General features: G+C 43.8%; 1 protein-coding gene across 9 annotated transcripts in view; it reads left to right on the top strand.

Annotated features, from left to right (window-relative positions):
• ACSS2 (acyl-CoA synthetase short chain family member 2) overlaps positions 1–27,604 on the top strand; it is a 92,791-nt gene that overhangs the window by 57,292 nt on the left and 7,895 nt on the right. For 7 of the 9 annotated variants that reach the window (XM_050807067.1, XM_050807070.1, XM_050807073.1 and 4 more), the window contains 7 exons: positions 20,035–20,126; positions 20,326–20,429; positions 20,687–20,759; positions 21,030–21,105; positions 21,257–21,371; positions 22,135–22,173; positions 27,002–27,139. In XM_050807067.1, coding sequence (XP_050663024.1) covers positions 20,035–20,126; positions 20,326–20,429; positions 20,687–20,759; positions 21,030–21,105; positions 21,257–21,371; positions 22,135–22,173; positions 27,002–27,139 — 637 coding nt within the window. The remainder of the gene's footprint in view (positions 1–20,034; positions 20,127–20,325; positions 20,430–20,686; positions 20,760–21,029; positions 21,106–21,256; positions 21,372–22,134; positions 22,174–27,001; positions 27,140–27,604) is intronic. The other 2 variants (XM_050807072.1, XM_050807068.1) reach the window with 1 other exon arrangement.

Below are 27,604 nucleotides of genomic sequence, written 5' to 3'. Positions count from 1 at the left end.
GTTGAATTTCTGTTGCGATGGTAAGAACGACGGAGGATTTTGTTTATTTATTTATTTTTTTTCTATAATGATGTTGACAACATAAAGTGAGAATTTTAGAAGGTTTGGAATGAAGGGGCTGAGGAAGGAGTCTGCTCCCCTTGCCTGAGGGTTGTTTGTGGCTGGTATCATAAATATTCAAAGCTAATGCGAGATACATGGGAAATACCTGCTGTTGGGAACAGTCTTTCTCCACTTGAATCAGGTGAGCAGATTGTGGAGGAGAGCTGGAGGATTTCATGTTTAAGGTGGATTTCTAACCTGCTTCTCTCATTTCTCCCTGTGTTTTATGACCTTTGACACTTTACAGAACCCCTCCCTAAAGTGGTGAAAATGAGACAAGTAGGCTGTGCTTTCCGAGTCACTTTTTTGGAAGTAGATGGCATATGAATAATAACTGTATTACTCTGAAGACTCTGTCTTGAGGCCTGTTTCAGTGTCCTGAGCTTCATATCAGCTACTTGAGTTTGTGTCTGGGCCAACTTCTTATACTGGTGTGTTCAGTAAACATTTAATGAAAAGAATGGCTTTAGTTAATGCCCTTTTCTAAGCCTTCTTTTTCCCACTTATAAACTGTTAGGGATGTACAGGACACTTGCTTAAGTTACTTCTGGCACTGACCTTCAGAATTTCTGTCACAAATGTAGAGAACTGCCTGGATAAGTTCCCTACATGTCTGGGAGAAGTTAGGGGAGAGGAGGAACTGGCCTCCTCTCCTTTGAAGATACTAGATGGTCAGATGGGAGCAGGAGTTCTTGCCTTATGGCAACCCCACATTTATAACAATTAACTCAGAAGGCCTGGAGTTGAGGATGGGCCTTCCCCCACTTCCTGGATTTGGTTTGGGAGAGGTTGGGCACTGGTAATGATCCCCAGTGTCTCACACCTTGAACCTCTGAGAATTCAAGACTCTCAGTTTCAGACCTTAGAGGTCATTTGTTCTAATTCCCATATAAATCAGGAATTGTACTACCAATATCCCAATACCTAACAATCCCCGTAAGTTATCATTCTGATTCTGGGTCATTCTGATTCAATTCCTGCATCTCTACCTTAATACTTACTAGTTAGGCAAGTTACCTCACCTCTTTAAACCTCAATTTTTCATGTCTGTAAAATGGAAATAATAACAAGTCCTGTGACATAGATTATTGTAAGGAAGAATTGGAATAATCTATATAAAGGGCTTAGTGCTTGGCAAAAAGTGTATTAGCTATTTTTATTATTATGCCGAAACCCTATACCTAAAACAGGTAACAGCAGTGCTGATCTTGTTGGAGCATGGATTGGAGGCGTAGAGCCACATTCTGTAGGCTTCTCCACCCTGTCACTGTGTTCCCTGTGAGGTGTGTGTCTGGAATCCCTAGGGATTTGCAAAGCTCAGTTTGAAAACCCCTGATCTAGTCCAGTGTTCTTGTTTTATAAATGAGGTGATACTGAGTCCACATTCTCAGGTTCCTCATATGATGTGGCTTCCTAAACAACCACGTCAGTCTCCCCTGGATATACTTTAGTTGGCCAATATCTCTCATTAAGTATTCCAGCCATGGTCTGCCTTGAACAGAGTACTATTACCATTCTTTGACTTTACAAATCTAAGATTACATTAGCCTCATTGACAGCCTCACTCTCCACTCAGTTTATAATCTCTCATAATACTTAGGATTTTTCTTTTCTTTCTCTCCTTCCTTCCTCCTTCCTCCTTTCCTTTCCTTTCCTTTCCTTTCCTTTCTCCTTTCCTTTCTCCTTTCCTTTCTCCTTTCCTTTCTCCTTTCCTTTCCTTTCCTTTCCTTTCTCTTTGTCTTGCTCTATTGCTCAGGCTGGTGTGCAGTGGTGTGATTGTGGCCCACTGTAGACTCAAACTCCAAGGTTCAAGTGATCCTTCCACCTCAGCCTCCTGAGTAGCTAGGACCACAGGTATGCACCACCATACCTGGCTAATTTTATTTTTATTTTTATTTTGAGACAGAGTTTTGCTCTTGTTGCCCAGGTTGGAGTGCAATGGTGTGATCTTAGCTCATGAGCTCATGGTAACGTCCGCCTCCTGGGTTCAAACAACTCTCCTGCTTCAGCCTCCCGAGTATCTGGGACTACAGGCACACACCACCATGCCCGGCTAATTTTTTTTTTTTTTTTTTTTTTTTTTTTGTATTTTTAGTGGAGATGGGGTTTTGCCATGTTGGCCAGGCTGGTCTCAAATTCCTGATCTCAGGTAAGCTTCCTGCTTCGGCCTCCCAAAGTGCTGGGATCACAGACGTGAGCCACCGTGCCTGGCCAGCTTGGAATTTTGAATTAGAGAAGGTACAAGAGAAGACTGCAAAATCTCAGACATAAGAGGGCCTTGGACTTACCTGTTATCTCTTTTTGGGATATAAAGTTTTTAGAACAGCCCTCTTGTAGGGTTCTAAGGTCTGGTCTACTTATTGAAAGCCTTATGGTTTTACTATCATGGAGCATCATTATTTTATTTAAATAAAATAAATACAACCCTGAAACTGTTCACCCCAGAATACATTACACACAGAGTTGCCCATACAGAAAACATCTCTAAAGCATATGAACACCTGCATTTCTAATTGTGATTTTTTGACCAGAGACTAATTTTTGAAACCAATGTTTGCTTCTTTTTGACCATGATATTTTAATACATGTAAATCTATCCAAAGGAGCAGTCACAGAGGGTTCTTGTTGAACTTTAGTTTCAGAGCTGCTTTTGAGGATGACTATTTGAGGTGTCCTCCAAACTGACACATATAGTGAGTTAGAGAATCTGCCAGGCACAGTGGCTCATGCCTGTAATCCCAGAACTTTGGGAGACTGAGGAGGGAGGATCACTGAGCTCAGGAGTTTGAGATCAGCCTGGGCAACACAGGTAGACCCCTTCTCTACAAAAAATTTAAAAATTAGGCTGGGCGTGGTGGCTCACACCTGTAATCCCAACTATTCAGGAGGCTGAGGCAGGAGAATCTATTGAACCTAGGAGGCAGAGGTTGAAGTGAGCCAAGATCATGCCACTGCACTCCAGCCTGGGTAACAGAGTGAGACTCTGTCTCAAAATAATAATAATAATAAATAAAAAATTAGCTGGGTATGGTCATGCATGCCTGTGGTCCTAGATATTTGGGAGGCTGAGGTGGGAGGATTGCTTGAGCCTGGGAGGTTGAAGCTGCAGTGAGCAGTGATTGTGCCACTGCACTCCAGCCTGGGTGAGACCCTGTCTCAAAAAAAAGTTAGAGAATCCTAATATGACATCCGGATTTGTTAAAAATCTATCTAGTTGTTTTCATATGATTGGAAACAAATTGATAGAAGTCTAAATTTATTTATATGGATAGCCATGCTTTACTTGCTAAGACCACAATAACAGGCTCAGAGAGAGGGGAAAGTTTGTGTAAATTATACGTTGAATTAGGGGTAAACAATCTAGTCTGGTGACTAGATTGTTTTGTAATTATTATGTAAATAATTACCTGAGGATGTCGTTAGAAATCCAGATTCCTGGAACCTATCTCAGACTATTGAGTTAGAATCTCCACAGGGTAAGACCTCTGACTTGTATTTTTGTAACCTCCACAGGCAATTCTGATGTAGAGGGGAAGGGATAAAGTACCACTGAAAAATTATTTAGATTAATAACCTTAAACTCTTAAAATTGTATACCTAAAAGAATTTTGAAAAATTATGTAACTCTTGACATAATGTTCATATCTAAAAATTTTATTATAACATTTAAAAATTGCAAAAAATCTAATTTCCAAAATATTTTACATATTATATACACACACATATGTGCATATGTATATGCACATATAGGTTATAGCTCTTTCAAAACATTGGCACTGCAAATTTAGCTCATATAATTTATAGAAAACATCCACCATACAACCTATTTTGCATAGCCAGTTATCACTCAACATAATCATCCAAATCAGATCTACTTTGTTAGAAATTGCCTAACTTCTTTCTTAAGATAAATATGTTAATATATGACTCTGTGATACCTATTTCACTGCTGAATTGTAATTCTAAGAGATATAAGGCAAGTAGTCTTGCCATGAGTTTGTTAGGTGGATGAATTAAGATGCCAATCCTTTCAATACTGATTTCTCAGAGAAACTCTCTTTGATTTGCTTTCTTGGGGCTCTCACTCAGAAGTTATACATTCTCAAATTGTCCCTTTGTTCAGCACTTTGTTCATACCCAGGCATTGTACCGTAATAAAGTTTGAGATAAGAGAGAGCTATGACATTCTTGTTTAACATGGGAGAAGGGTAATTGTGAAAGAGAGTGAGAAAGAAGAGCCAACTCAGACAGATCATTGTTAGGAAATATTACATATGGAAGTTGAGGATCTAGACATTTATTCTCTTTATATTTTTCTGCACAGGTACTCACAGGAATAGAGTACCCTAGATTGAGGACTAGTGATTTAAACTGCCTTTGACCTAGATAATAGAGAACCATTGTAATGAATATTTTTGCATGTGTCTATTATACTTGAGAGACTTGATGTACATATAAAATGATGCCCCTGGATTTTCTTTCGACTTTCTGTTTCTGCTCTAGGCATATTCCTCTTTTGGGCTGCATTCCAAATGCTCTAGTAATAAAAGAGCTACCCTCATTCACTTGTTATAGGTAAGGCCAGCATGGGACACAGGATGGTAGGAACAAGTGTGTGATTCCCCTCCTGTAAGTAGGCTTGTAGGCAGTGGGAAAAGAGAAGAGGTACACAATCCATCAGGCACCAAAGCCACTTTGGCCAAGGGAACATGCACAAGGTATTTGGATCAAGGCCTGAAAATAGCTGGCAAGAGGACAGGGTACAATAATAGCCCAAACTGCAGGGCAGGAGTCCCATACTCTGAACCTCAGCTCCAGGGGCCTCTTCCAGCCTCTTCACAGAGTCCCAGACTGAGCCCACTGTGGGAGCTCAAGAAACTCTTCTTGACATGATTCCAAAATCCATTCCACAAATTCCACTCTTGTCTTTCCCCTGCCTGTCCAGCATCTATCTTGTTTGTCTGTATCCTATCTTATCCCCTCTCCTTCCATACTTTCTCTCTTTGATCATCCTGGATCCAGCTGGTCATATGAGCAGAGATAAGTTTGTTCATTTGTTTATTCATTCTTTTATCTATTCATTTTACAATTATGTATTAAGTGCTCACTGTGTATTGGCCTTTGTGGTAAGCACTGAGGAGAAAACATATAAAAAGATATCCTGTCTGCCATTAAGGAACTCACAATCCAGTGTGGGAAACAGATGTCTACATAGGACTGTAGTGCTAGAAAAAAATCAGTGTCCAAGTGTTGTCTTTTTTTTTTTTTGAGACGGAGTCTCGCTCTGTCACCCAGGCTGGAGTGCAGTGGCCGGATCTCAGCTCACTGCAAGCTCCGCCTCCCGGGTTTACGCCATTCTCCTGTCTCAGCCTCCCGAGTAGCTGGGACTACAGACGCCCACCACCTCGCCTGGCTAGTTTTTTGTGTTTTTTAGTTGAGACGGGGTTTCACCGTGTTAGCCAGGATGGTCTTGATCTCCTGACCTCGTGATCCACCCGTCTCGGCCTCCCAAAGTGCTGGGATTACAGGCTTGAGCCACTGCGCCCGGCCAGTGTTGTCTTTAGAAATAAACAGAAAGGCTGGGCGTGGTGGCTCACACCTGTAATCCTAGCACTTTGGGAGGCTGAGGCGGGTGGATCACTTGAGGTCAAGAGTTCAAGACCAGCCTGGCCAACATGGTAAAACCCTGTCTCTAATATATAAAAATTAGCCGGGTGTGGTGGTGGGAGCCTGTAGTCCCAGCTACTTGGGAGGCTGAGACATGAGAATTGCTTGAACCCAGGAGGCAGAGGTTGCAGTGAGCTGAGATAGCACCACTGCGCTCCAGCCTGGGCAACAGAGCTAGACTCTGTCTCAAAAAAAAAAAAAAAAAAAAAAAGGAAATAGAACGAGGCAAGAATGAATGAATGAATAGTGCTAAATCTTTCTGATGAATGGTTACAGTCTTTCTGGAAATGAAGGTTTGTAAAGATGTCTGTATTTTCCAAATTAATCTGTACATTTATTGCAATTCCAATCAAAATTGCAATTATATTTTTTATTGAGATATAATTTATACTGTACAATTCACCCATTTAAAGTATACAATTCATATTTTTAATATATTTGCAAAGGTGTACATCTTTCAATTTTAGAACATTTTCATCACCCCCAAAAGAAGTCTAATACTCATTAGCAGTCATTTTTCATTTCCTCCCAACTTCTTCCCCTCTAGCTCTAGGCAACCACTAACCTACTTTCTGTCTCTAAGGCTCTGCTTTATTCTGGACATTTCATATAAATGGAATCATATAATATGTGGCCCTTTGTGTCTGATTTCTTTCACTAAGCGTAATGTTTTCAAGGTTCATCCGTGTTATAGGCCGGATGCAGTGGCTCATGCCTGTAATCCCAGCACTTTGGGAGGCTGAGGCAGGCAGATCACCTGAAGTTGGGAGTTCGAGACCAGCCTGGCCAACATGGTGAAACCCCATCTGTACTAAAAATATAAAAATTAGCCGGGCATGGTGGTGCATGCTTGTAGTTCCAGGTACTTGGGAGACTGAGGCAGGAGAATTGCTTGAACCCAGGAGGCAGAGGTTGCAGTGGGCTGAGATCATGCCACCACACTCCAGCCTGGGCAACAAAGTGAGACTGTCTTAAAAAAAATGTTCATCCATGTTTTACCATCTATCAGTACTTCATCCTTTTACATCGCTGAATAATGTTGCATTGTATAACTGTATCACATTATCACATTTTTCTTTCTTTCTTTCTTTTTTTTTTTTTTTTGAGATGGAGTCTTGCTCTTGTCGCCCAGGCTGGAGTGCAGTGGCATAATCTTGGCTCACTACAACCTCCGCCTCCCGGGTTCAAGCGATTCTCCTGCCTCAGGCTCCTGAGTAGCTGAGATTACAGGCACTAGCCACCACGCCCAGCTAATTTTTGTATTTTTGGTACAGACAGGGTTTCGCCATGTTGGCCAGGCTGGTCTCAAACACCTGACCTCGTGATCCGCCCTTGTTGGCCTCTCAAAGTGCTGGGATTACGGGCATGAGTCACCACGCCTGGCCCCACATTTTTCTTTATTCATTCCTCAATTGGTGGACATTTGGGTTGTTTACACTTTCTGATGTCATGAATAATGCTACTACAAACCTTTGGGTACATATTTTTGTGTAGATGTATGTTTTCAATTCTCTTGGGTATATAACTAGGTGTTTAATTGCTGAGTCATATGATAACTCTAACCTATTGAGGAACTGCCAGATTGTTTTCCAAAGTAACTGAACCATTTTATATTCCCACCAGCAATGTATGAGGTTTCCGATTTCTGCATATGCTTGTCAGCACTTGTTATTGTCTGTTTGTTTGATTATGCCCATCTTAGTGAGTGTGAGGTGGGATCTGTTTGTTATTTTGATTTGTATCTCCTTGACCACCTCTGACCTTTTTTTTTCTTTTTTTTTTTGAGACTGAGTCTCGCTCTGTCACCCAGGCTGGAGTACAGTGGCACAATTTTGGCTCAGCACAACCTCTGCCTCCCAGGTTCAAGCGATTCTCATGCTTCAGCCTCCTGAGTAGCCGCAACTACAGGTGCGTGCCACCATGCCTGGATAAATTGTTTTTTTTTTTAAGTAGAGATGGGGTTTTGCTATGTTGGCCAGGCTGGTCTTGAACTCCTGACCTCAGGTGATCCTCCCAGCTCAGCCTCCCAAAGTGTTGGGATTACAGGCATGAGCTACCGCACCTGGCCCATTAACTGCCTTTTGAAGACTGGTTGGTACAAACCTGGCTTCCTCAATAGGTGAGGAATCAATGTTTAGGGAGACATTTCATAAATAGTCCACTGATTGAGGCTATTTACTCTAGTTTCATCAGTTTTATAGTTGGTGGAGAGCCCTTCCAAATTTGGGTGCTAGGATGATAGTTGATTCCAGTTTTTGAGTAAGGAGCTGAATGAGGCTGCATTAGGGTCTGCAAATTAGATATCACTTGAAACCAGAAATCTTTGGTGTTTTCAAAAGGAACTTTTTCTAAGGAACTAAGGGAAAACCAAACAGAATGATGAATTTCTAATAAGCACACTAAAATTCCATCCTTGGTAGTTGTCAACCCCACAATTCTCAGAGTTCCTACATTTTTATTTTTTTCCTTATGCTAATTCTGAATTTGGAAACAATACCCCCCTTTTGGAGACCATGTCATTTAGGAGGAGAGTGCCCTGAACTAGAGATATTTGGACTCAGGAATTGTGCTATCCAACATGGAAGCCACTAACTACATGTAACTATTGATATTTATAGTAATTAAAATTAAGTAAAATAATCCAGTTCTTCCGCCACATTTCAAGTGTTCGATAGCTATATGTGGCTAGTGACCATTTTGGACAACAGTGCTTTAGAATAATGCTGCTACTAATTTGTAAGTAACTTCGAGGTCATCACTTTTCATTTCTGTGCCAAAGGTTTCTCATTGGTAAATAAGAGTGGTGAGTCTCAAAAATGCCATCCTCCTCTGGAATTCTTTATTTTTCTTTTTCTTTATTTCTTTTTTTTTTTTTCTAGACACAGGGTCTTGCTTTGTTGTCCAGTCTAGTCTCTGTAACTCCTGGCCTCAAGTGATCCTCCCACCTCGGACCCTAAAGTGTTGGGATTACAGGCATGAGCCACCATGCCTGGCCCTCCTCTGGCATTCTGAGTAATCTGTGGTTCAGTTTTTGGGATGTGCCTCTGTCTACCTCCTCCTTCGGCCCTTCTTGTTCCTTACTGCAGCTAGGGCAGAAGCACCCAGAGGGAACATTAGGCTGCTAATTGGTCAAAGTACATTGCTCCCATTCCCTGGTGAAAGGGAAACTGGCTTGTGGGTATACTTGTATCTTGAGTGCTCCACATTTGTGTAGTGCTTTATGGATCACAGAACTCTTTCACATTATTTTTTCATTTTATAGAATCAAAGAATATCAAAGTTGGAAGGGCCATAAAGGTCATCTCAAACCTCAATAACCATGAATGATATGGGGAGCTTATGCAATGAAAATTTCAAGACCCCACTCCCTGGAGAATAATCTGGTAGAAGTAGGTGTCAGGGTTACCTGGCCCAACCTGAACAATCCTATGCTGCATGGAAACTTGGTACTGCATTATTAACACTATCTGACCACTCTTTGAGAAACACTGGTCTCGTTTGGTCCCTGGCCATATTGTGGAGTCTGCTCTTTAGTATCCCTAAAAATCCCAGATTCGACATGATATCTCCAGGGTGAGGAAACTCCTGAAGGAGTGCCTTCCATCTTTGGACACCTCTAACAGTTAGAAAGGTTTTCTTTAATATGGAGCTCTCCCAATTGACATAGGTTTTCCACTTATAGTTATACTACATTAGTCTACTTTTTCCCATAATAATCCTTTAGATTCATGCATTCTTTCAGCAAAAATTTACCGAACACCTACTATATACAAGGTTCTGTACAAGACAATGAGGGATTCAGCAGTGAACAAGACCAACTTGGCCTCTGCCTTCAGAAACTGTCTTCTGTCTAGTAGGGAAGATAGGCAATTAGCAAAAATAATAAGTAAACAATATGTAATATTATTAATATTATTGTTAATATTAATAACAATAACAATAAGTAAACAAATAAATAACAAAAGAAGTATAGTTTGAGAAAAATGCTGTGAAGAAAATAAGCAGTGTTGTGATGAAGAATAACAGGAAGAGCTGATCTACTTAGGGTGGTCAGGGAAAGCTTCACTAGGAGGTGACATTTAAGCTGAGATTTGAAACACAAGAAGAATTGGGGAAAGATAGTTAAAGAACATGGCATGTTCTGTCAGTCAGAAGGCCAGTGTGTTTGGAGCCTAGTAGGCAGAATAGGAGAATGGCACAAGATGAAGTTGGGGAGGATACAAGGCAAAGTAGGAATGTGGATTTTCTTCTATATGCAATGGAAGCCATTAAAGGATTTTAAGCAGGAGGTGATATGATGTGATTTGTGGTTTGTTTGTTTTGTTGTCGTTGTTGTTTATTTATTTATTTTGAGACAAGGTCTGGCTCTATTGCCCTGGCTGGAGTGTAGAGGCAACATCTCAGCTCACTGCAATCTCCACCTCCTGGGCTCAAGTGATCCTCCTACCTCAGCCTCCTGAGTAGCTAAAACTATAGATTTAGCATGCACCACCACACCTGGCTAATTTTTTTTTTTTTTTTTTTTTTTTTTTTTTAAGTAGAGCATTTTGCTATGTTGCCCAGTCTGGTCTCAAACTCTTGGGCTCAATCCACCTACCTTGGCTTCCCAAAGTGCTGGGATTACAAGCATGAGCCACCATGCCTGGCCAATTTATGTTTTTAATAAATCATTCTGTGGCTGGGTGCAGTGGCTCATGCTTGTAATCCCAGCACTTTGGGAGCCAAGGCAGGCAGATCGCTTGAGGTCAGGAGTTCGAGACCAGACTGGCTAACATGGTGAAACTTCATCTGTACTAAAAATACAAAAATTAGCCAGGCATAGTGGCATGCACCTGTGGTCTCAGCTACTTGGGAGGCTGAGGGAGGAGAATCATTTGAACCCAGCAGACAGAGGTTGCAATGAGTCGAGATCGCACTACTACACTCCAGCCTGGACGACAGACCGAGGCTCTGTCTCAAAAAAAAAAAAAAAAAAAAAGAGATCACAGATCATGCTGGGTGATGTGTGGACTGGAAGGGTGCAAGAGTGAAGTGGGAGACCAGTTAGGTGGTCATTGTGGTCATCCAGGCAAGAGACGAAGGTGGCTTGACCAGGGTGGAGGCAATGAAGATACAGACTTTTGAGACTTGATATCACATCTCTCAGTATCTTCTCTTATACAAGCTAAACATCTCAGTTCAGTGTTCCTCTCATCTCCTCTCATAACAGGTTTGGTGTCTCTTCTCACCTGGGATGTTTCTCCTCTGGTTTCTCTTCCATCTGATGCCTCTGTAAAGAACCCAGTTTCTCCACCTATCTTTCCCTCAGCTGTTTCTTCCTATCGTGTGCCTTACTTGTAGTTCTAGGGAATTAAAAGCTTCAATCCAATGACTACCCTTCTCATATAAAGAGGGGAGCTGGGTGCAGTGGTGCATGCCTGTAGTCCCAACTACTCTGGAGGCTGAGGTGGGAGAATCATTTGAACCTGAGAGTTTAAGACCAGCCTGGGCAACATAGTGACACATTGTCTCAATAAATAAATAAATAAATAAATAGATAAATAGATAAATAAATAAATAAATAAATAAATAAAGGGTAGCCCCAGTCGTCCCTGTGATTAGTCAATTATCAGTCTTTCAGTTATTTAACCATGACCCTTGAATACCTATTGTGCCAGTTGTGCTTGGAGGAGACAGAGAAGAAGACATGATCTCTGTCCTCCAAGAGCCCAGGGTATAATGGGAAAGATAAGGCCCAAATAAATGTAGTAAAAGCTAGAAAAGCAGATCACGAAGAAAATGAGATAAAGGGCTTTGGGAGGAAGAAAGAACTTTTAGATTTTGGGTAGGTGAGAAGAAGGGAAACTAACAAAAATTTCATGGAAAATGTTAATTCAGAGAACCTGTGGCTGGAGAGGGGCACAGGGAGTATTTTTTTTTTATGTGGTGGTCAAAGATGACCTTACTGAGAAGCCAACATTTGAGCAATGACTCAAAGGTAAGGAATAAGTCATGTGGCTATCTAGGGAAAGAACACTTCAAGAAGAGGGCAAAGGCTCTGAGGTTAAATGTTCTTGGTGCTTTTGCCAAACACTGGGGAGGCCGTTTGGCTGGAGCAGAGGGAGAGGGAGAGGAAGACAGAATAGTTGTGTATGAGGACAGAGAGGTAACGAGGGACTAGATCATGTAGGCCATTGTGAGGACTTTGACTTTTACTCAAAATGAAATGGGAAGTGATCTGAGCATTCTGAGCAGAGGGGTGACATGATGTCACCTACCTAATGGTAGTTTTGGACTAGGATGGTAGAAATAGATGTGAAGAGAGGTAGTCTAATTCTAAATGGATTTTGAACCAATAATGGGTTAAAGTAAATTTTGAGAGTGTGAGGATGAAGTAGTTGGAGAAGGCTCCTTGGAGGAGGTTCCCTAGGGGAAGAAGATGAGAAGGGCTAGTGACTGTGTACCATAGGTTGTCACACCAACCATATGGCCTCCAGGTGAAGGAAAAGTAGTTTGGTTTACACCAAGGGTTCCCCATATTATCGTACCAGCTAAATTTCTCATTAATAGCTTTGTTTGATTCACAGTGTTTAAAACTTTTTTTTTTTTTTTTGGTAGGGAGGGGTGGGACAGGGTCTCTGTTGCTAGGCTGGAGTGCGGTGGCATCAACATGGCTCACTGCAGGCTTGATCTCCCGGGCTCATGTGATCCTCCTGTTTTAGCCTCTCAAGTAGCTGGGACCACAGGCATTAGCTACCATGCTTGGCTAATTATAAAATTTTTTGTAGAGACACTATGGTGCCCAGGCCAATCTTGAACTCCTGTCCTCAAGCGGTCCTCCTGCTTTGCCCTCCCAAAGTACTGGCATTATAGGTATGAGCCACTGCACTTGGCCTTAAAGCTTTTAAAAATTAGTGGTCAACACTTACATAAATTCAGGAGTTTTGACAAAAATAGATTCCAGGCTACTGTTGAAAAATCAAAAAAATTGACAATATCGAGCCCCGATTCCTAGCAGGCAAAAGCTGACAGGAACCAAGTTTAGGTACTGGATGCCTCCTTTCGCCAGAGCATGCATTTGCCAGTTTTCCAGTCCTTCCCTTTCCCTATTGTTCCCCTGAAACTGAGGCTAAGGGTTATTATATATGTGCTGCTGTTTTCTTATAGGGAAGTGGAAAGGGAACTATTTCTTATCTTTATCATGTATTTTCTTTCATTTGGTCCACTTATTTACATTACCTGCCTAGATCCTGCCAATTTTTGAGCTTGCAACTCCTGTTGTAGAGGAAAGAGGTCTGGACCTTAATTCCTGGTCCCTGCTCTGCTGTGGTAACCCACCCTGTGATGTCAAGCATAGCTAATAGCCTCTTTGGATCTCAGAGTTAAGAGACTAAATTGGATGTTCTTTTAAGAGTTCTGACATCCTAGAGGGCTTGGGATTTTGCAGTAGGCCAGTACCTTGCCCCTCACCTTTCCCAGCCAGCCAGGGGCCCCAGCCTGGTGTGTATGTCAGAGAAAGAAGATACTGGAATGAATAAGGTGCCTATATCAATAATGTATAACTTGAGCCCATAGCCAAGTAGAGGAATGCACACTGTGGTGTGTGTGTGTGTGTGTGTGTGTGTGTGTGCGCGTGCGTGTGTGTGTCAGGGTTGGAAGTGGGCTCAAGTAAATTGTACTTGTATAGGTTGTGCTTATCTCTTCTTATGCACCCTCTATGTACTAGGTTGTACTCGAGGTGCTAGGGATGCAGCAGTGAAGAAAACAAATAATATCTCTGCTATCAGCTGGGTGCAGTGGCTCATGTCTGTAATCCCAGCACTTTGGGAGGCCGAGGCAGGTGGATCACCTGAGGTCAGGGTATGTGAGACCAGCCTGGCCAACATGTTGAAATCCCATTTCTACTAAAAATACAAAAGTTAGCCAGGTGTGATGGTGGGTACCTGTAATCCCAGCTACTCGGGAGGCTGAGGCAGGGAGAATTGCTTGAACCCAGGAAGCGGAGGTTGCAGTGAGCCGAGATCTCACCATTGCACTCCAGTCTGGGTGACAGAGCGAGACTCTGTCTCAAAAAAAAAAAAAAAATCTCTGCTATCGTGGAGCTTATATTCCAGTGAAGAAAACAGATAATACATAAGTAATGAACATACATGAGATAATTTCAAACAATGGAATGTTTCATGAAAAAAATAAAACAGAATGTTTGTTTGTTTGTTTTTTTGAGACAGAGTCTTGCCCTGTCACCAAGGCTGGAGTCCAATGGCACAATCTCAGCTTACTGCAACCTCCGCCTCCTGGGCTCAGGTGATCCTCCCACCACAGACTCCTCCGTAGCTGGGATTACAGGCATGCACCACCATGCCTGGCTAATTTTTGTCTTTTTGGTAGAGTTGGGGCTTCGCCATGTTGGCCAGGCCGGTCTCAAACTCCTGGCCTCAAGTGATCTACCCACCTCAGCCTCCCAAAGTGTGGGATTACATGTGTGGCACCTGGCAAAACAGAATGATTTGATGGAGAGTTTCCGAAGGGGCACACTGTACACATAGGTGGGTACGTATTTGTGGTGGTTGTACTTGCAGATACAGATAAGTCCTTAAGTTTGAATCCTGGGTGCATATATTTATCCTTATTTGTTCCTATGTGTGCAGATGGGCAGGTTTTATGCCTAGAATGTTTGTATATTGGTATATGTGATTTTATACAAGTGAGCACACATAGGTGAGTTGGTATGTGGTTTGCATGTGGGGACACATGTGCTTGGGTATGTATATGTCAGCATTCAGCCATAACCGGAGACGTTCTGAAGTTCCTGTGGCACTTGTCAGTGAGCCAGTTAAGGAAATGGCTTTTCTGCCTCTGGCATTCGGGGCTGTTTGCCAGCTTCCTCTATCCCTGTTCTTTCCCACTTTAGTAAGCTCCCTGTGTTTGGCTTCTCTTATCCATAGGAGGGTTAAAGCCTACTGACGCATCGAGCCAGGAACTAGAAAGAGGCTGATAATCTTCTGTGTGACCTTTGTTGGTAAGAAAAGGCCTGGCTTCCCTGCCAGTCCCCGTCCTTCACACTATGAGGGAAAGAGTCCTGACTTGAAATCAGAAGACCTGAGGGTCTATTCTTGGCTCTACCACTTATCGTTGTGTGACCTTGGCCAAGCCACTACGTCTCTCTAGGTTTCAGTTACCTACTTCATAAGTGCTCTGTGCAGTAAGGAAGGAGAGGGAAAGCAATGGTCTGTGGTGCGAAGGGAGGGCCACATGGTGCTGGTGTCTGAAGGAGGAAGGAGAATATTCTGAGTGGGGGCAATGGTATGGTCAAAAGTGTGGAGACGGACCTGAACTTGCCAAGGGAAACCAGGAATCCACTTAGAGTAAAATTCAAACTTCTTACTATTGCCTACAAGGCTCTACGTGATTTGGCTGCTGCCTACCTCTCATTCTTACCCAACTTCTTGCTCACTGAAATCCAGCCATATTGTCTTTCTTTCTTTGTTTGAAAAGGTTTCAGTGCCTTTCCACTTGATGCTCTCTTTCCCCAGAATACTCTTCCCAAGAATTAGTATGATTGCCTACCTCTCATTATTCAGGTCTTGGCTCAAATATCACCTCTCCAGAGAAAGGCCCTCCAGGACCATCTTATTTAAAGTAGTTGTTCCCTAATATTTATCAATATTTAAAATGCACACGTCGGCCAGGCACGGTGGCTCACGCCTGTAATCCCAGCACTTTGGGAGGCCAGGGTGGGTGGATCACCTGACGTCAGGAGTTCAAGACCAACCTGAACAACATGGTGAAACCCCATCGCTACTAAAAATGCAAAAATTAGCCAGGCGTGGTGGGGCATGCCTGTAATCCCAGCTACTCAGGAGGCTGAGCAGGAGAATTGCCTGAACCCGGGAGGCAGAGATTGCAGTGAGCCAAGATCACACCATTTTACTCCAGCCTGGGCAACAAGAGCAAAACTCCATCTTGAAAAAAAAAACAAACAAACAAAACCACACATCTCTTGACCCAACAGTTCCACTTCTGGTAATTCATCCTACAGATATACTTGCAAGTGAGTAAAGTGACATAAAAATAAAAATATTCATTGACGCATTTATTTGTTAAATAAATAACAGTACATACAAACGGTGGAATATTTTGCAGCTGAGAAAGATAATGAAATAGCTCTTTAAGCTTGGCGCCATGGCTCACACCTGTAATCCCAACACTTTGGAAGGAAGGCTGAGGCAGGAGGATCGGAGGATCACTTGAGGCCAGGAGTTCCAGACCAGCCTGAGCAACATAGTAGGATCCTGTCTTTGCAAAAAAAAAAAAAAAAAAAAAAAAAAGTATCCAGGCGTGGTGGCTCTGGCCTGTAGTCCCAACTACTCAAGAGGCAGAGGTGAGAGGATCACTTGAGTCTGGGAGGTTGAGGCTGCAGTGAGCTATGATGGTACCACTGCACCCCAGCCTGAGTGACAGAGTGAGACCCTGTCTCAACAACAAAAACAACAACAAATGAAAAAGAGAAATAGTTATCTAAGTCTTGCTGAAGAATGATATCAAGGTATATTGTTAAATTTGAAAAATCAAGATGATCAACTTCTACACATAAGATTTGTGCATTTTAGTGAATGCATATAATAATTAACAAAACAAGATACAAAACAGTGTGTATTGTATGCCATCATTTGTGTAGAAAAAATGAGAATATGTAAACAAATGCATGTAGTATATATGCTTGTCTGACAGACCTGTTCCTTAAGTAGAGCCGTTCTTCCTACCCCTATTACCCTGTGCTTGACTGGGGACTATAAGGTGTTTATCTCTTTTCTGAACAACATTAAAATCCTTTTTTTTTTTTTTTTGAGACAAAGTCTTACTCTGTTGCCCAGGCTGGAGTGCAGTGGCACGATCTCTGCTCACTGTAGCCTCTACCTTCCGGGTTCAAATGATTCTCCCGCCTTAACCTCCCAAGTAGTTGGGACTACAGGCGTGTGCCACCATGCCTGGCTAATTTTTATATTTTTAGTAGAGATAGGGTTTTGCCATGTTGGCCAGGCTGATCTCAAACTCCTGACCTCAGGTGATCTGCCTGCCTCAGCCTCCCAAAGTGCTGGGAATACAGGTATGATCCTCTGTGCCTGGCTGACCGATTTTTTTTTAGAGCAGAGTTTCATTCTTGTCACCCAGGCTGGAGTGCGATGGCACAATCTCAGCTCGCTGCAACCTCTACCTCCCGAATTCAAGAGTTTCTCCTGCCTCAGCCTCCTGTAAAATCCAATTTTTTAATATTCAACTTTCAAATTTCTGTCTTCAATGATATCTCAAGGGTCTTATTAAAGATCCTAATGATACAGACTTCTTGCAAAGTAATTAGTTTGGTCATTCCACACTAGTTGAATTACCCTAGCCCTCTGTCCTACTAAGAGTGGTCCTGTCTGAATATTGATTGTTTCTGGAAAGTTACACAGAACATTGGTAACAGTGTTTTGCCCTGGGCATGGTGGCTCACGCCTGTAATCCCAGCACTTTGAGAGGCTGAAGCAGGATTGCTTGAGGTCAGGAGTTTGAGACCATCCTGGACAATATATCGAGACTCTGTCTCTACAAAAAATTTTAAAATAAAAAAATTAGCCAGGTGTGGTAGCATGTGCCTGTAGTCCCAGCTACCCAGGAGGCTGAAGTAAGAGGATTGCTTGAGCCCAGGAGTTGGAGGCTGCAGTGAGCTATGATTGTGCCACTGCACTCCAGCCTATGCAATAGAGTGACACCCTGTCTCTAAAAACCAAATCGCAAAACCCAAACTGTGGTTTGCCAGTAGGCAGGGTAATTGGGAGATAGGAGTGAGGAGAACACTTATCATTATGTATCTTTTTATGTAGTCCTACTTGTATGTATTACTTATTCAAAAAAATCATAAAATTGGAAAAAACCACTAACGGAAACATTTATTTATTTTTTGAGACAGGGAAACTCACTCTGTTGTCCAGGCTGGAGTGCAGTGACATGATTACAGCTCACTGCAGCCTTGACCTCCAGGGCACAAGCGATCTTCCTGCCTCAGCCTCCTGAGTAGCTGAGACTACAGGTGTGCACCACCACACTCAGCTAATTGAATGTTTTTTTTTTTAGAGACGAAGTTTTGCTATGTTGCTCAGATTGGTCTTGAACTCCTGGTCTCAGATGATCCTCCTGCCTTGGCCTCCCAAAGTGTTGGGATTACAGGAGTGAGCCAAGAGATCTTCCCATCTTATCTTTCTGAGTGGCTGGGACTACAGGTGCATGACACCACACTTAGCTAATTTCTTTTCTTTTTCTTTTTTTTTTTTTTTTTGAGACAGAGTTTCACTCTTATTGCCCAGGCTGGAGTGCAATGGCATGATCTTGGCTCACTGCAACCTCCGCTTCCTGGGTTCAAGTGATTCTCCTGCCTCAGTCTCCCAAGTAGCTGGCATTACAAGCATGTACTACCACGCCCAGCTAATTTTTGTATTTTTAGTAGAGACGGAGTTTCTCTGTGTTGGCTAGTCTTGAACTCCTGACCTCACGTGATCCACCCGCCTCGGCCTCTTAAAGTGCTGGGATTACAGGTGTGAGCCACCGCGCCCAGTGGATCCAGCTAAATTTTTTTAGAGATGGGGTCTTGCTATGTTGCCAGGCTGGTCTTGAACTCCTGTAGATGGGCCCACTTTGGCCTCCTAAAGTGTTAGGATTACAGGTGTGAGCTACCGTGCCTGACCCAAGATAGTATATTTTTTAAAAGCATTTCTCCCTAGTCACTCATTTTTATTGTATTGTATTTTGTTTTCTTTTTTTTTTTTTTTTTTAGTAGAGACGGGGTTTCACCATGTTAGCCAGGATGGTCTCGATCCCCTGACCTCGTGATCCACCCGTCTCGGCCTCCCAAAGTGCTGGGATTACAGGCTTGAGCCACCGCGCCCGACCCCTAGTCACTCATTTTTATATCATTCTGCTTTATTTCCTTTTTAATGCTTATCATAATCTGAAATTATCCTGGTTATATTTGTTATTTGTTTATTACCCACACTATCATTAGAATATAAGCTCTATGATATCAGGTATCTTACTTATCTTGCTCATTGGTGCCTTATTTCTTCTTTTGTTTGTTTGTTTGAGACAGAGTCTTACTCTGTCGTCCAGGCTGGAGTGCAGTGATGCGATCTTGGCTCATCACAACCTCCACCTCCCGGCTTCAAGCGATTCTCCTGCCTTAGCCTCCCAAGTAGCTGGGATTATAGGTCTCCCAGTGTGCTGGGATTACAGGAAAGAGCCACCACGCCCTGCCCATTGGTGCCTTATTTCTATACATGTAGATAGCACATAGTAGTTGTTGAATAAACAAATGAATGCATGAAGGAATGACTGAAGTAAACAGGCTAAATCCTAGGAAGGAGTGGGAGGCAAGGCTGGGGAGGTAGACAGAAATCACCTGATACAGGTTGGTGATTCTCAAACTTTATTTGTTTATTTACTCAAGACAGAATCTCACTCTGTCATCCAGGCTGGAGTGCAGTGGTGTGATCTCAGCTCGCTGCAACCTCCGCCTCCTGGGTTCAAGGGATTCTCGTGCCTCAGCCTCCCCAGTAGCTGGGATTACAGGCACACACCACCACACCCAGCTAATTTTTGTATTTTCACTAGAGACACAGTTTCACCATGTTGGCCAGGCTGGTCTCAAACTCCTGACCTTTGGTCTGTCCACCTCGGCCTTCCAAAGTGCTGGGATTACAGGCATGAGCCACTGCGCCCAGCCAATTCTCAAACTTTAAGTGTGCATCAGAATCCTGTACTAATTCCTTGTACCATCTTGTAATAAAGAAGCAGATCTTTGGACGCTGTGATTCTAATTCAGTATGTCTGAGCTGGAGCCCAGGAATCTACAAATCCTCTAGATGATGTAGGCACAAGTGATCTGGAGACCCTACTCTGAATAATGCAGTCTTGATGCCTCATCAGAAGGAATCACATCTGTGATATCACTTCTCCTTAATACATTACTAGGATGGAAGAGAAGGGGCCATCACTCCATTTTATCAAGGATCAGAGATGGACAGTGCATTTCCTAATGACATACAACATGTGTATAAAGTATCTTGAATGGCCAAAGTATCTGACCAGTCAGCTCAAGATTGATGATGGCAAGATTGATGGTGGGCAGATAGCTCACCCTCATGGAACAGTTCCAGGCCTTAGCGTCACTGGATGGATTTTATGACTATGCCTGTTTCTTGTTTGGGGAAGAAGTTATGCCCCTAATCACTGGTTCTTTCTGGTATGTCTCAGGGAGGGCAATGAGCCAGGGGAGACCACTCAGATCACATACCATGAGCTTCTGGTCCAAGTGTGTCAGTTCAGCAATGTTCTCCGAAAACAGGGTGAGTGTGGGGGTGTGGGAAAGGGACTGGGGGGCTGGCCTTGGGGTATCTGAGGACTTATGGGGAAAGGGCAACGGATGGAAAGATTTTGGTAACAGTGGAAGAGAACAGGTCAGCTGGGAGGGAGGCCAGCTGGATGGGAGGGAGCAAGTAGCAGCAAGAAGGGTTCATGGTTCATTTTCTGTGCTTTTACCTGCAGGCATTCAGAAGGGTGACCGAGTGGCTATCTACATGCCTATGATCCCAGAGCTTGTGGTGGCCATGCTGGCATGTGCCCGCATTGGGGCTTTGCACTCCATTGTGGTAGGAGTTTGGGCTGGTGAAAAGGGGCAGGCATGGGGGGTGGGGCTCTGAAGAAGTAGGTTGGGCCTAGAGAATGGAGGGCCTTAAATAACAAACTAAGGAGCTTAGAAGGTTTGTGTCATAGGTCCATATCAGTTATTCAGTTTCTTCTAGGACCCTGGCTTAGAGATCCTGAAAGTTCCATGAGCAACCCCTTTCCTTATTCGCTCAATCCCTGGGGCTTCCTTCTCTCCCTTAGACTTTCTTCCTTTCCCTAGTTTGCAGGCTTCTCTTCAGAGTCTCTATGTGAACGGATCCTGGATTCCAGCTGCAGTCTTCTCATCACTACAGGTGACTAATTCTCTCACCTCTTCTCCAGAATCCCCCATACCTCAAGCCTTGGTCTCCAATCAGCTCGTTGGTATTTGGGGCTACTCAGCATAGAGGGTAGAAACTGCCTGCCTTTCCTCTCCTGGTCCCACCTCAGCTGACCCTCTGTCAGCTCGAATCAGCTGGAAGAGCCAGAGTTAAGAGGCCCACTCAGGAAGGGCTCTGTGGACATTGTGCCCACTAGGCAGCATGGTGCTTACTAAGGCCTGGAATGTCTGTTGCTCCCCAAAGATGCCTTCTACAGGGGAGAAAAGCTTGTGAACCTGAAGGAGCTGGCTGACGAGGCCCTGCAGAAGTGTCAGGAGAAGTAAGTGTGTTTGGTTACTGTCTGAGTTGACTGAGCCTTGACCCAGTGCCAGGTTCCCTTTGTCCCCTCTACCCTAAATGGACATGGGCGGGTCTTGCCAAGTTCCCTTTGAGCCAACAAGGCTACCACTTTAGGCTTTTGTCTTCTACAGGGATTTCCCAGTAAGATGCTGCATTGTGGTCAAGCACCTAGGGCGGGCAGAGCTGGGCATGGGTGACTCCCCCAGCCAGTCCCCCCCAATTAAGAGGTCATGCCCGGATGTGCAGGTGAGTCTGGCACTGCTATGCCTTTCTCTAGGCTCAAATTCCTTCACTTTTCCTGCCTAGAAAGTTCCTGATGTCCTTCTTTGCCTGCTCATCAGTATACTGAGGATCCAGGAGCAATTCTAGGAATGCCTCCTCTAGCAGGGCTAGGTGGGAGCTAGAAGACTTTGACCTTGACTGTGGGTAGAGAGGCCCTTGTACCTTGAGAACAGCACAAGCGATTGTAAGGGAGACTCCTATGCTGGTTGGGGTATCCTTGTGGGCACAGGGGATCCTCAGGGCCTAGGTTTGTGTTAGAAATGTCTAACTTGAGTGACACTATATAGTCATCTCCATTACTGGGCTGTACCTTTGCGGCCTAAGGGATGCCCACCATGGAAGGACCAGAGTCCAGCCCTCACAATATGGCCCTTGTTAACTTGGAACCCCCGGGCTTCTGGTGGGAATGGTAGAAATGCCCAGTGATCGCCTCCAGGCTGAGGAGCATGAGGGATCAAAGTTCTGGGGTTGAATGAGAGTCTATGACTTGAGGCTCCCTGAGGGGTCTTGGGGCTAGAGAGGCTATAGTCTAGTTTAGGGAAGTTGGAAAGCCCAATCAGTGTTACGGGTTTTACATATATAGGGGCTGGAATCAGGATCAGGAAAATGGAAGCTGGGAGGACCAGTGAGAAAGGAGTTTGGGGTTTACAACACACTGACCCTTTCTTCCCACTCCCTGTGTACTTGGACCCTCCTCACTACCCTTTTCATCCTGGGCTCTTAACAGGGTAAGCTGAAAGAGAAATCCAAGCGTGTTCAGCCCCAGGTATCCATTTCTGCACTGCCGTGGGCACCGCTTCCCTGTGTGCTTGTCTGTGTGCTCATCTGCCCTTTGCCTGTTTGCCCCATTGAGGTGGCTGCCAGACCTAACCCCCTTCCCCTTGCCCCTGGGCAGCTTGCCATGTAAGCCACTGAAGGGTGGTGAAATTAAATGTCTGTTACCGCCTCTGTGAATTGGTATAGAGCATGGCTCTTAGAGAGGTAACAGCAGAACCCATTTTATCCTGCTGCTCAGGACCTTTGTGGGAGAGGGGACAAGGTAACCTGTCAGAAAATATTTAGTGTGCAGGTAGCTGGAGCAGAGCCAAGAGAGACAGGAGGAGGAGTATTTGGAGGAGGTTCAAACCCTGACTTTGGAAATTCACCATCAAGTTGGGGAGTTATACATGTATTATTAATACAAAGGAAAACCTAAGTTTTATACAGAACAGCAGAGAAGATTCCTAAATACATTTACATAGTACTTTGGGATTTACAAACTGCATATAACTTTGTAATGTGACTAAGTGCTAAACTGAACAAAAGTCACATTGTAGGTGGTTCTAAGAAGGGAGATCCATAAGGGGATGCTCAAAGCAGATTAGTATCGAGGAGAGAGTGGGCCTGAAGTCCAGAGACTAATTTTTAGCTGTATGACCTTGAGTAAGTCAATTCTCCCCTCTGGGATTCAGTTTCCTTGTCAGTAATGGAGAGATGATAACACGTGCTATGAAAGGAAACAGCTTCCCTTCCTAAAACAACACATAAAGCTCACTATTCCTCTGGGTTTTACCGTCTTCACAGGGTGTCTTACTCTAAATCTGCTATGATTAACCTCTTAGGCCAATGGTAGATATAAGCCCCTTTTCTCTATTCTCATTAGCATGGTGAAGATAGATCTGATTCCTAGGGGATACTGCTTTCCTTTTAAAACTCAGGCAGGACCTACACCCTTTCTTTTGAAAGAGGTGACAAATTTAGTGGCTTAAATTGTAATCTCTGGAGCCAGATTACTTGGGTTAAATCCTGTTCTGCCACCTGCTACTGTGTACTTAAACTCTCTCGTTTGTTTCTCCATCCGTAAGATAAGGATAATAATTGTACCTATCTTATAGGGTTTTGTCAATATATGTAAGGTGTTTCGCACTTAGTAACTACTCAATAAATGTCAGCTGTTTTTTGCTTCCCCTTAATGCAACAGACATTGGCATTTCCAAAAGAGAGACCAGAAAAGAATAACAAACTCTTATAATTCTTAATACCAGAGACCTTCAGGCCAAAGGCTACTGGATTTTTGTTTCTTGGAGGTGAAAACAACCAGTTTCCAAAATACCAAAGAGCATAAAAATAGGCTTAAAAAGTCCAGGTTTGTTGGTCTGGGAACTGCAGTCAAAGCTGCAAAAATCTTTCTGACAATGGGCCCCATATTTAAAATTTTTTAAATAATTTTCAAAAGAGCTGCAAAAATCCTGGCAGGGCTCCAAACCCCTTTATCCTTAAACAATCTTCCAGGGAGAGCCTGGTGGGGTTTGCAGGGACCCTCCTCAACCATATGGTCTATGAGCTCCCTCATATACCTCTCCCATACATGGCAGCTGCCCTGCTTGAGGCTATCCTGGTCCAAGGACAAAGGCCAACTCCTCAATTCTTATTTTAGAAAATTCAGACCATTTCCTGGCCGGGCGCGGTGGCTCACGCCTGTAATCCCTGCACTTTGGGAGGCCGAGGCGGGCGGATCACGAGGTCAGGAGATCGAGACCATCCTGGCTAACACGGTGAAACCCCGTCTCTACTAAAATACAAAAAATTAGCCGGGCGCGGTGGCGGGCGCCTGTAGTCCCAGCTACTCGGGAGGCTGAGGCAGGAGAAAGGTGCGAACCTGGGAGGCGGAGCTTGCAGTGAGCCGAGATGGTGCCACTGCACTCCAGCCTGGGCGACAGAGTGAAGACTCCGCCTCAAAAAAAAAAAAAAAAAAAAAAAAAAAAAAAAAAAAAAAAAAAAAAAAAAGAAAATTCAGACCATTTCCTGGTTCAGAGCCTGGGGCCTCATAGGCACACACCTAATTCACAACCAAAGTTTGCTCTACTAATTGAGTTCACTCTGCTTCCTGGTGCTAGTTATCAGTTCCACACCTGGAGTACTCTAACCCGTCTACCTCTGTATACATACCCACCCACAAAAGAAATAATATTATAAGATTATAAGAGTGCCGTCATTGCAGAGCCACAGTTGTAACTATGCCTTGTCCTTACATGTACTTAGTGCCTGTTCTGCGACAGTTCACAGTGCTGTAGACCAGCACTATTTGTCCAAAGCAGTACTGATACTTCTGGTTGAATACTTTAGTGCCCCCATCTCAAGTGATCATTTGGCAGAAGAAAAAGTACCCATGTGACAGTGTATGTGTAGATGCATATATGAATAGACAAAATCAGGCGTGTTCTTTTTTTTTTTTTTTGAGACGGAGTCTTGCTCAGTCACCCAGGCTGCAGTGCAGTGGCCGGATCTCAGCTCACTGCAAGCTCCGCCTCCCAGGTTTACGCCATTCTCCTGCCTCAGCCTCCCGAGTAGCTGGGACTACAGGCGCCCACCACCTCACCCGGCTGGTTTTTTGTATTTTTTAGTAGAGACAGGGTTTCATCGTGTTAGCCAGGATGGTCTCGATCTCCCAACCTCGTGATCCGCCCGTCTCGGCCTCCCAAAGTGCTGGGATTAGAGGCTTGAGCCACCGCGCCTGGCCAGGCGTGTTCTTATGTTTTCTAACTGTGGGCAGCTTTCTCTCTCTTCTTCCTTTTTCTAAGCTTGTTGTTTTTATGATGTTCAAAATCCAGAAATTTCAAATTCTCTACCATAAGGGGCAGGTGGTACAGAAAGAAGGGAGTGATTAGAGAGTCATTTTATAATTTATCAAGCTATATATCTAACACTCCAGGGTTTTTTTTAACCAAATATGCACACAACAAATTAGCATATATCCTCACAATGGGAGAATGGCATTTATCTTACACCACCATGTCTACCTGCCAGCCAGGGCCATTGAACATACAAGAATCTAATAAATATGAAAGGACTTTGTGACAGCTAAAGCAAACCCCAAAGAGTTCCCATCATCACACTCCTGAGTTATGTTGTTTTTTTTGTTTTTGTTTTTGTTTTTAGTTTTGTTTTTTTGAGACGGAGTCTCACTCTGTTGCTCAGGCTAGAGTACAGTGGTGCGATCTCAGCTCACTGCAACCTCTGCCTCCTGGTTTCAAGTGATTCTCCTGCCTCACCCTCCTGAGTAGCTGGGATTACAGGCGCCCGCCACCACGCCTGGCTACTTTTTGTATTTTTAGTAGAGACCAGGTTTCACCATGTTGGCCAGGCCGGTCTTGAACTCCTGATCTCAGGTGATCTACCCACTTTGGGCTTCCAAAGTGCTGGGATTACAGCCATAAGCCACTGCGCCCAGCCTCACACTCTTAACTCCCAGTAGTCATTGAACTAACCTCTATCTCTCCTGACATTCATCAGTCTTCCTCATCCCACCCCAACCTCTACCCTTGGGGCAATCTAAGGCTTGATGTTTACTAGATAATACTTTTCTCTTTTAGTGTTTACCACATCCTGTGAGTCCATTAGGGCAAGAATGACTGTCCTCATTTTTAAAAGGAGAGACTTAAGGTAAAGTGACTTACCCAAGGTCATATAGCTAGGAAGTGGCAGAACTGGTATTGAAGTTCACTGAAGACTTTGGACAAATTCAAGGGATCTAACTTCATTCAGCAGATGGTAGACTCAAAATTGGTGTTCAAAGAGGTGATATAGACAGAAAAGTAAAACAGTTTCAAAGGAGAATTTAGAGAAGTTTCAGGATGACAGATCCAGAAGTAATTATCAAAGGCATAGGGGACATCCTTCTACTGAGAGAAGTCTACCTTGGTCCTTCTCCACCAACTTGAAGCAAAGCTTCCTGCTGAATGGAACCTGTCCCCTCAAGCCAAAGTCTCTATGGGAAACCCTATTGGTACCAGTGGTGTAAACGCAGGAGCAGAGCTAGGGTAGGAAACCCATAGATGTGGATTGGGTCTGGACATGCAGGGAAAAGTGCCTGGACCAAGATCTGTTGACTTATTTTACTGCTAACAGGGTCAGGTGCCCACCTCACCTGTAGGCTCTGACTAATTTTGCATTTCTGAATTGTGTGGTGTCCGCATCCCTGCTAATGAGCCTAGTCCCATAAGTACATATGTATGTATGTAGACCTGTGTGTGCATAGTCATTTGTCCAACAAAAATTGACTGAGTGCCAGGCACTTTGCTAGGTGTTGGGAGATACGGCAGGGGTTGGGAGAAAAGATGTTTCACCTTCTTCATAGATGTCACTATCTAGATGGGAAGACAGTAATCAAGTAAACAACTAAATAAAATAACAGGAAATATGTACTGTGTGGGAAAGAAACATGGTGTTGGGATCAATAATAATAGCAAGGTTGGAGGTGGGAATCTATCAGATACTGTTCAGGTAAAGCCTTTCCAAGAAGCTGACTTCTTGGAAAGAAGAAAGCTGAGAATTGAAGGATGGGAAGGGACCAGCCAAGTGTTCCTCCTCGGCCTGAGGCCAGGTGAGAGGAGTTCTGGGGTAGAGATCGGGGTAGGATGGCAGGGTGGTTGGAGTACTCAGTAAGCTTAGATTCTGCTCCTGTTCTTTCTGTTCCATTCCACCCTTGAAGGGCCTTCTCTCCCTTCCTGTACTCCTACCTTCCCGTCCCACCTCATTCCCTCCAGAGGCAACATATGGGTGTATCTTGTCCCCATCTTGAGCTGTTCACAGTTCTTCCCTGCCCATCTCTGCAGATCTCATGGAACCAAGGGATTGACTTGTGGTGGCATGAGCTCATGCAAGAGGCAGGGGACGAGTGTGAGCCCGAGTGGTGTGATGCCGAGGATCCACTCTTCATCCTGTACACCAGTGGCTCCACAGGCAAACCCAAGGCAAGTGTGTGTGTGTGTGTGTGTATGTGTGTGTAAGAAGTAAGTTTCTGAGGAAACAAGTAATGAAATTATTTTTTTCCAACAACCCTGAGTTTTAGAAATGTAACATTGTCTTTTCTAAATCAAGTGAAGACATAAATCCTCCATCTATAGGTGGTGAGGCCCAGGGTGAGACAATTCAGGTGGAGGGTTTCATACAGCTGACATGGATATTCTTTCCCTATGCACACATGGTTTGGTTGAAGGAGATCTATTCTGTTAACTCAAGGCCAAGGGTGGGCACAGAGATCCCTCTCGGGCTTCTAAGACCATAACTCTTAGAGTTCAATTCCTTCCACATGGCACACTATTAACATGTAGTTCTCTGCCAGCACACACCGTGGGAACCAGAAACACTTAAGAAAACTCTGTTTCTTCCATTGACTTGAAAGCTATGTCACTCTACCTTCTGCCCACCCTACTCCT

The sequence above is a fragment of the Macaca thibetana genome, chromosome 10 (genome assembly GCF_024542745.1).
Source record: "Macaca thibetana thibetana isolate TM-01 chromosome 10, ASM2454274v1, whole genome shotgun sequence".
Lineage (NCBI taxonomy): Eukaryota > Metazoa > Chordata > Mammalia > Primates > Cercopithecidae > Macaca > Macaca thibetana.
This window is presented reverse-complemented; position numbering and strand designations above follow the sequence as displayed.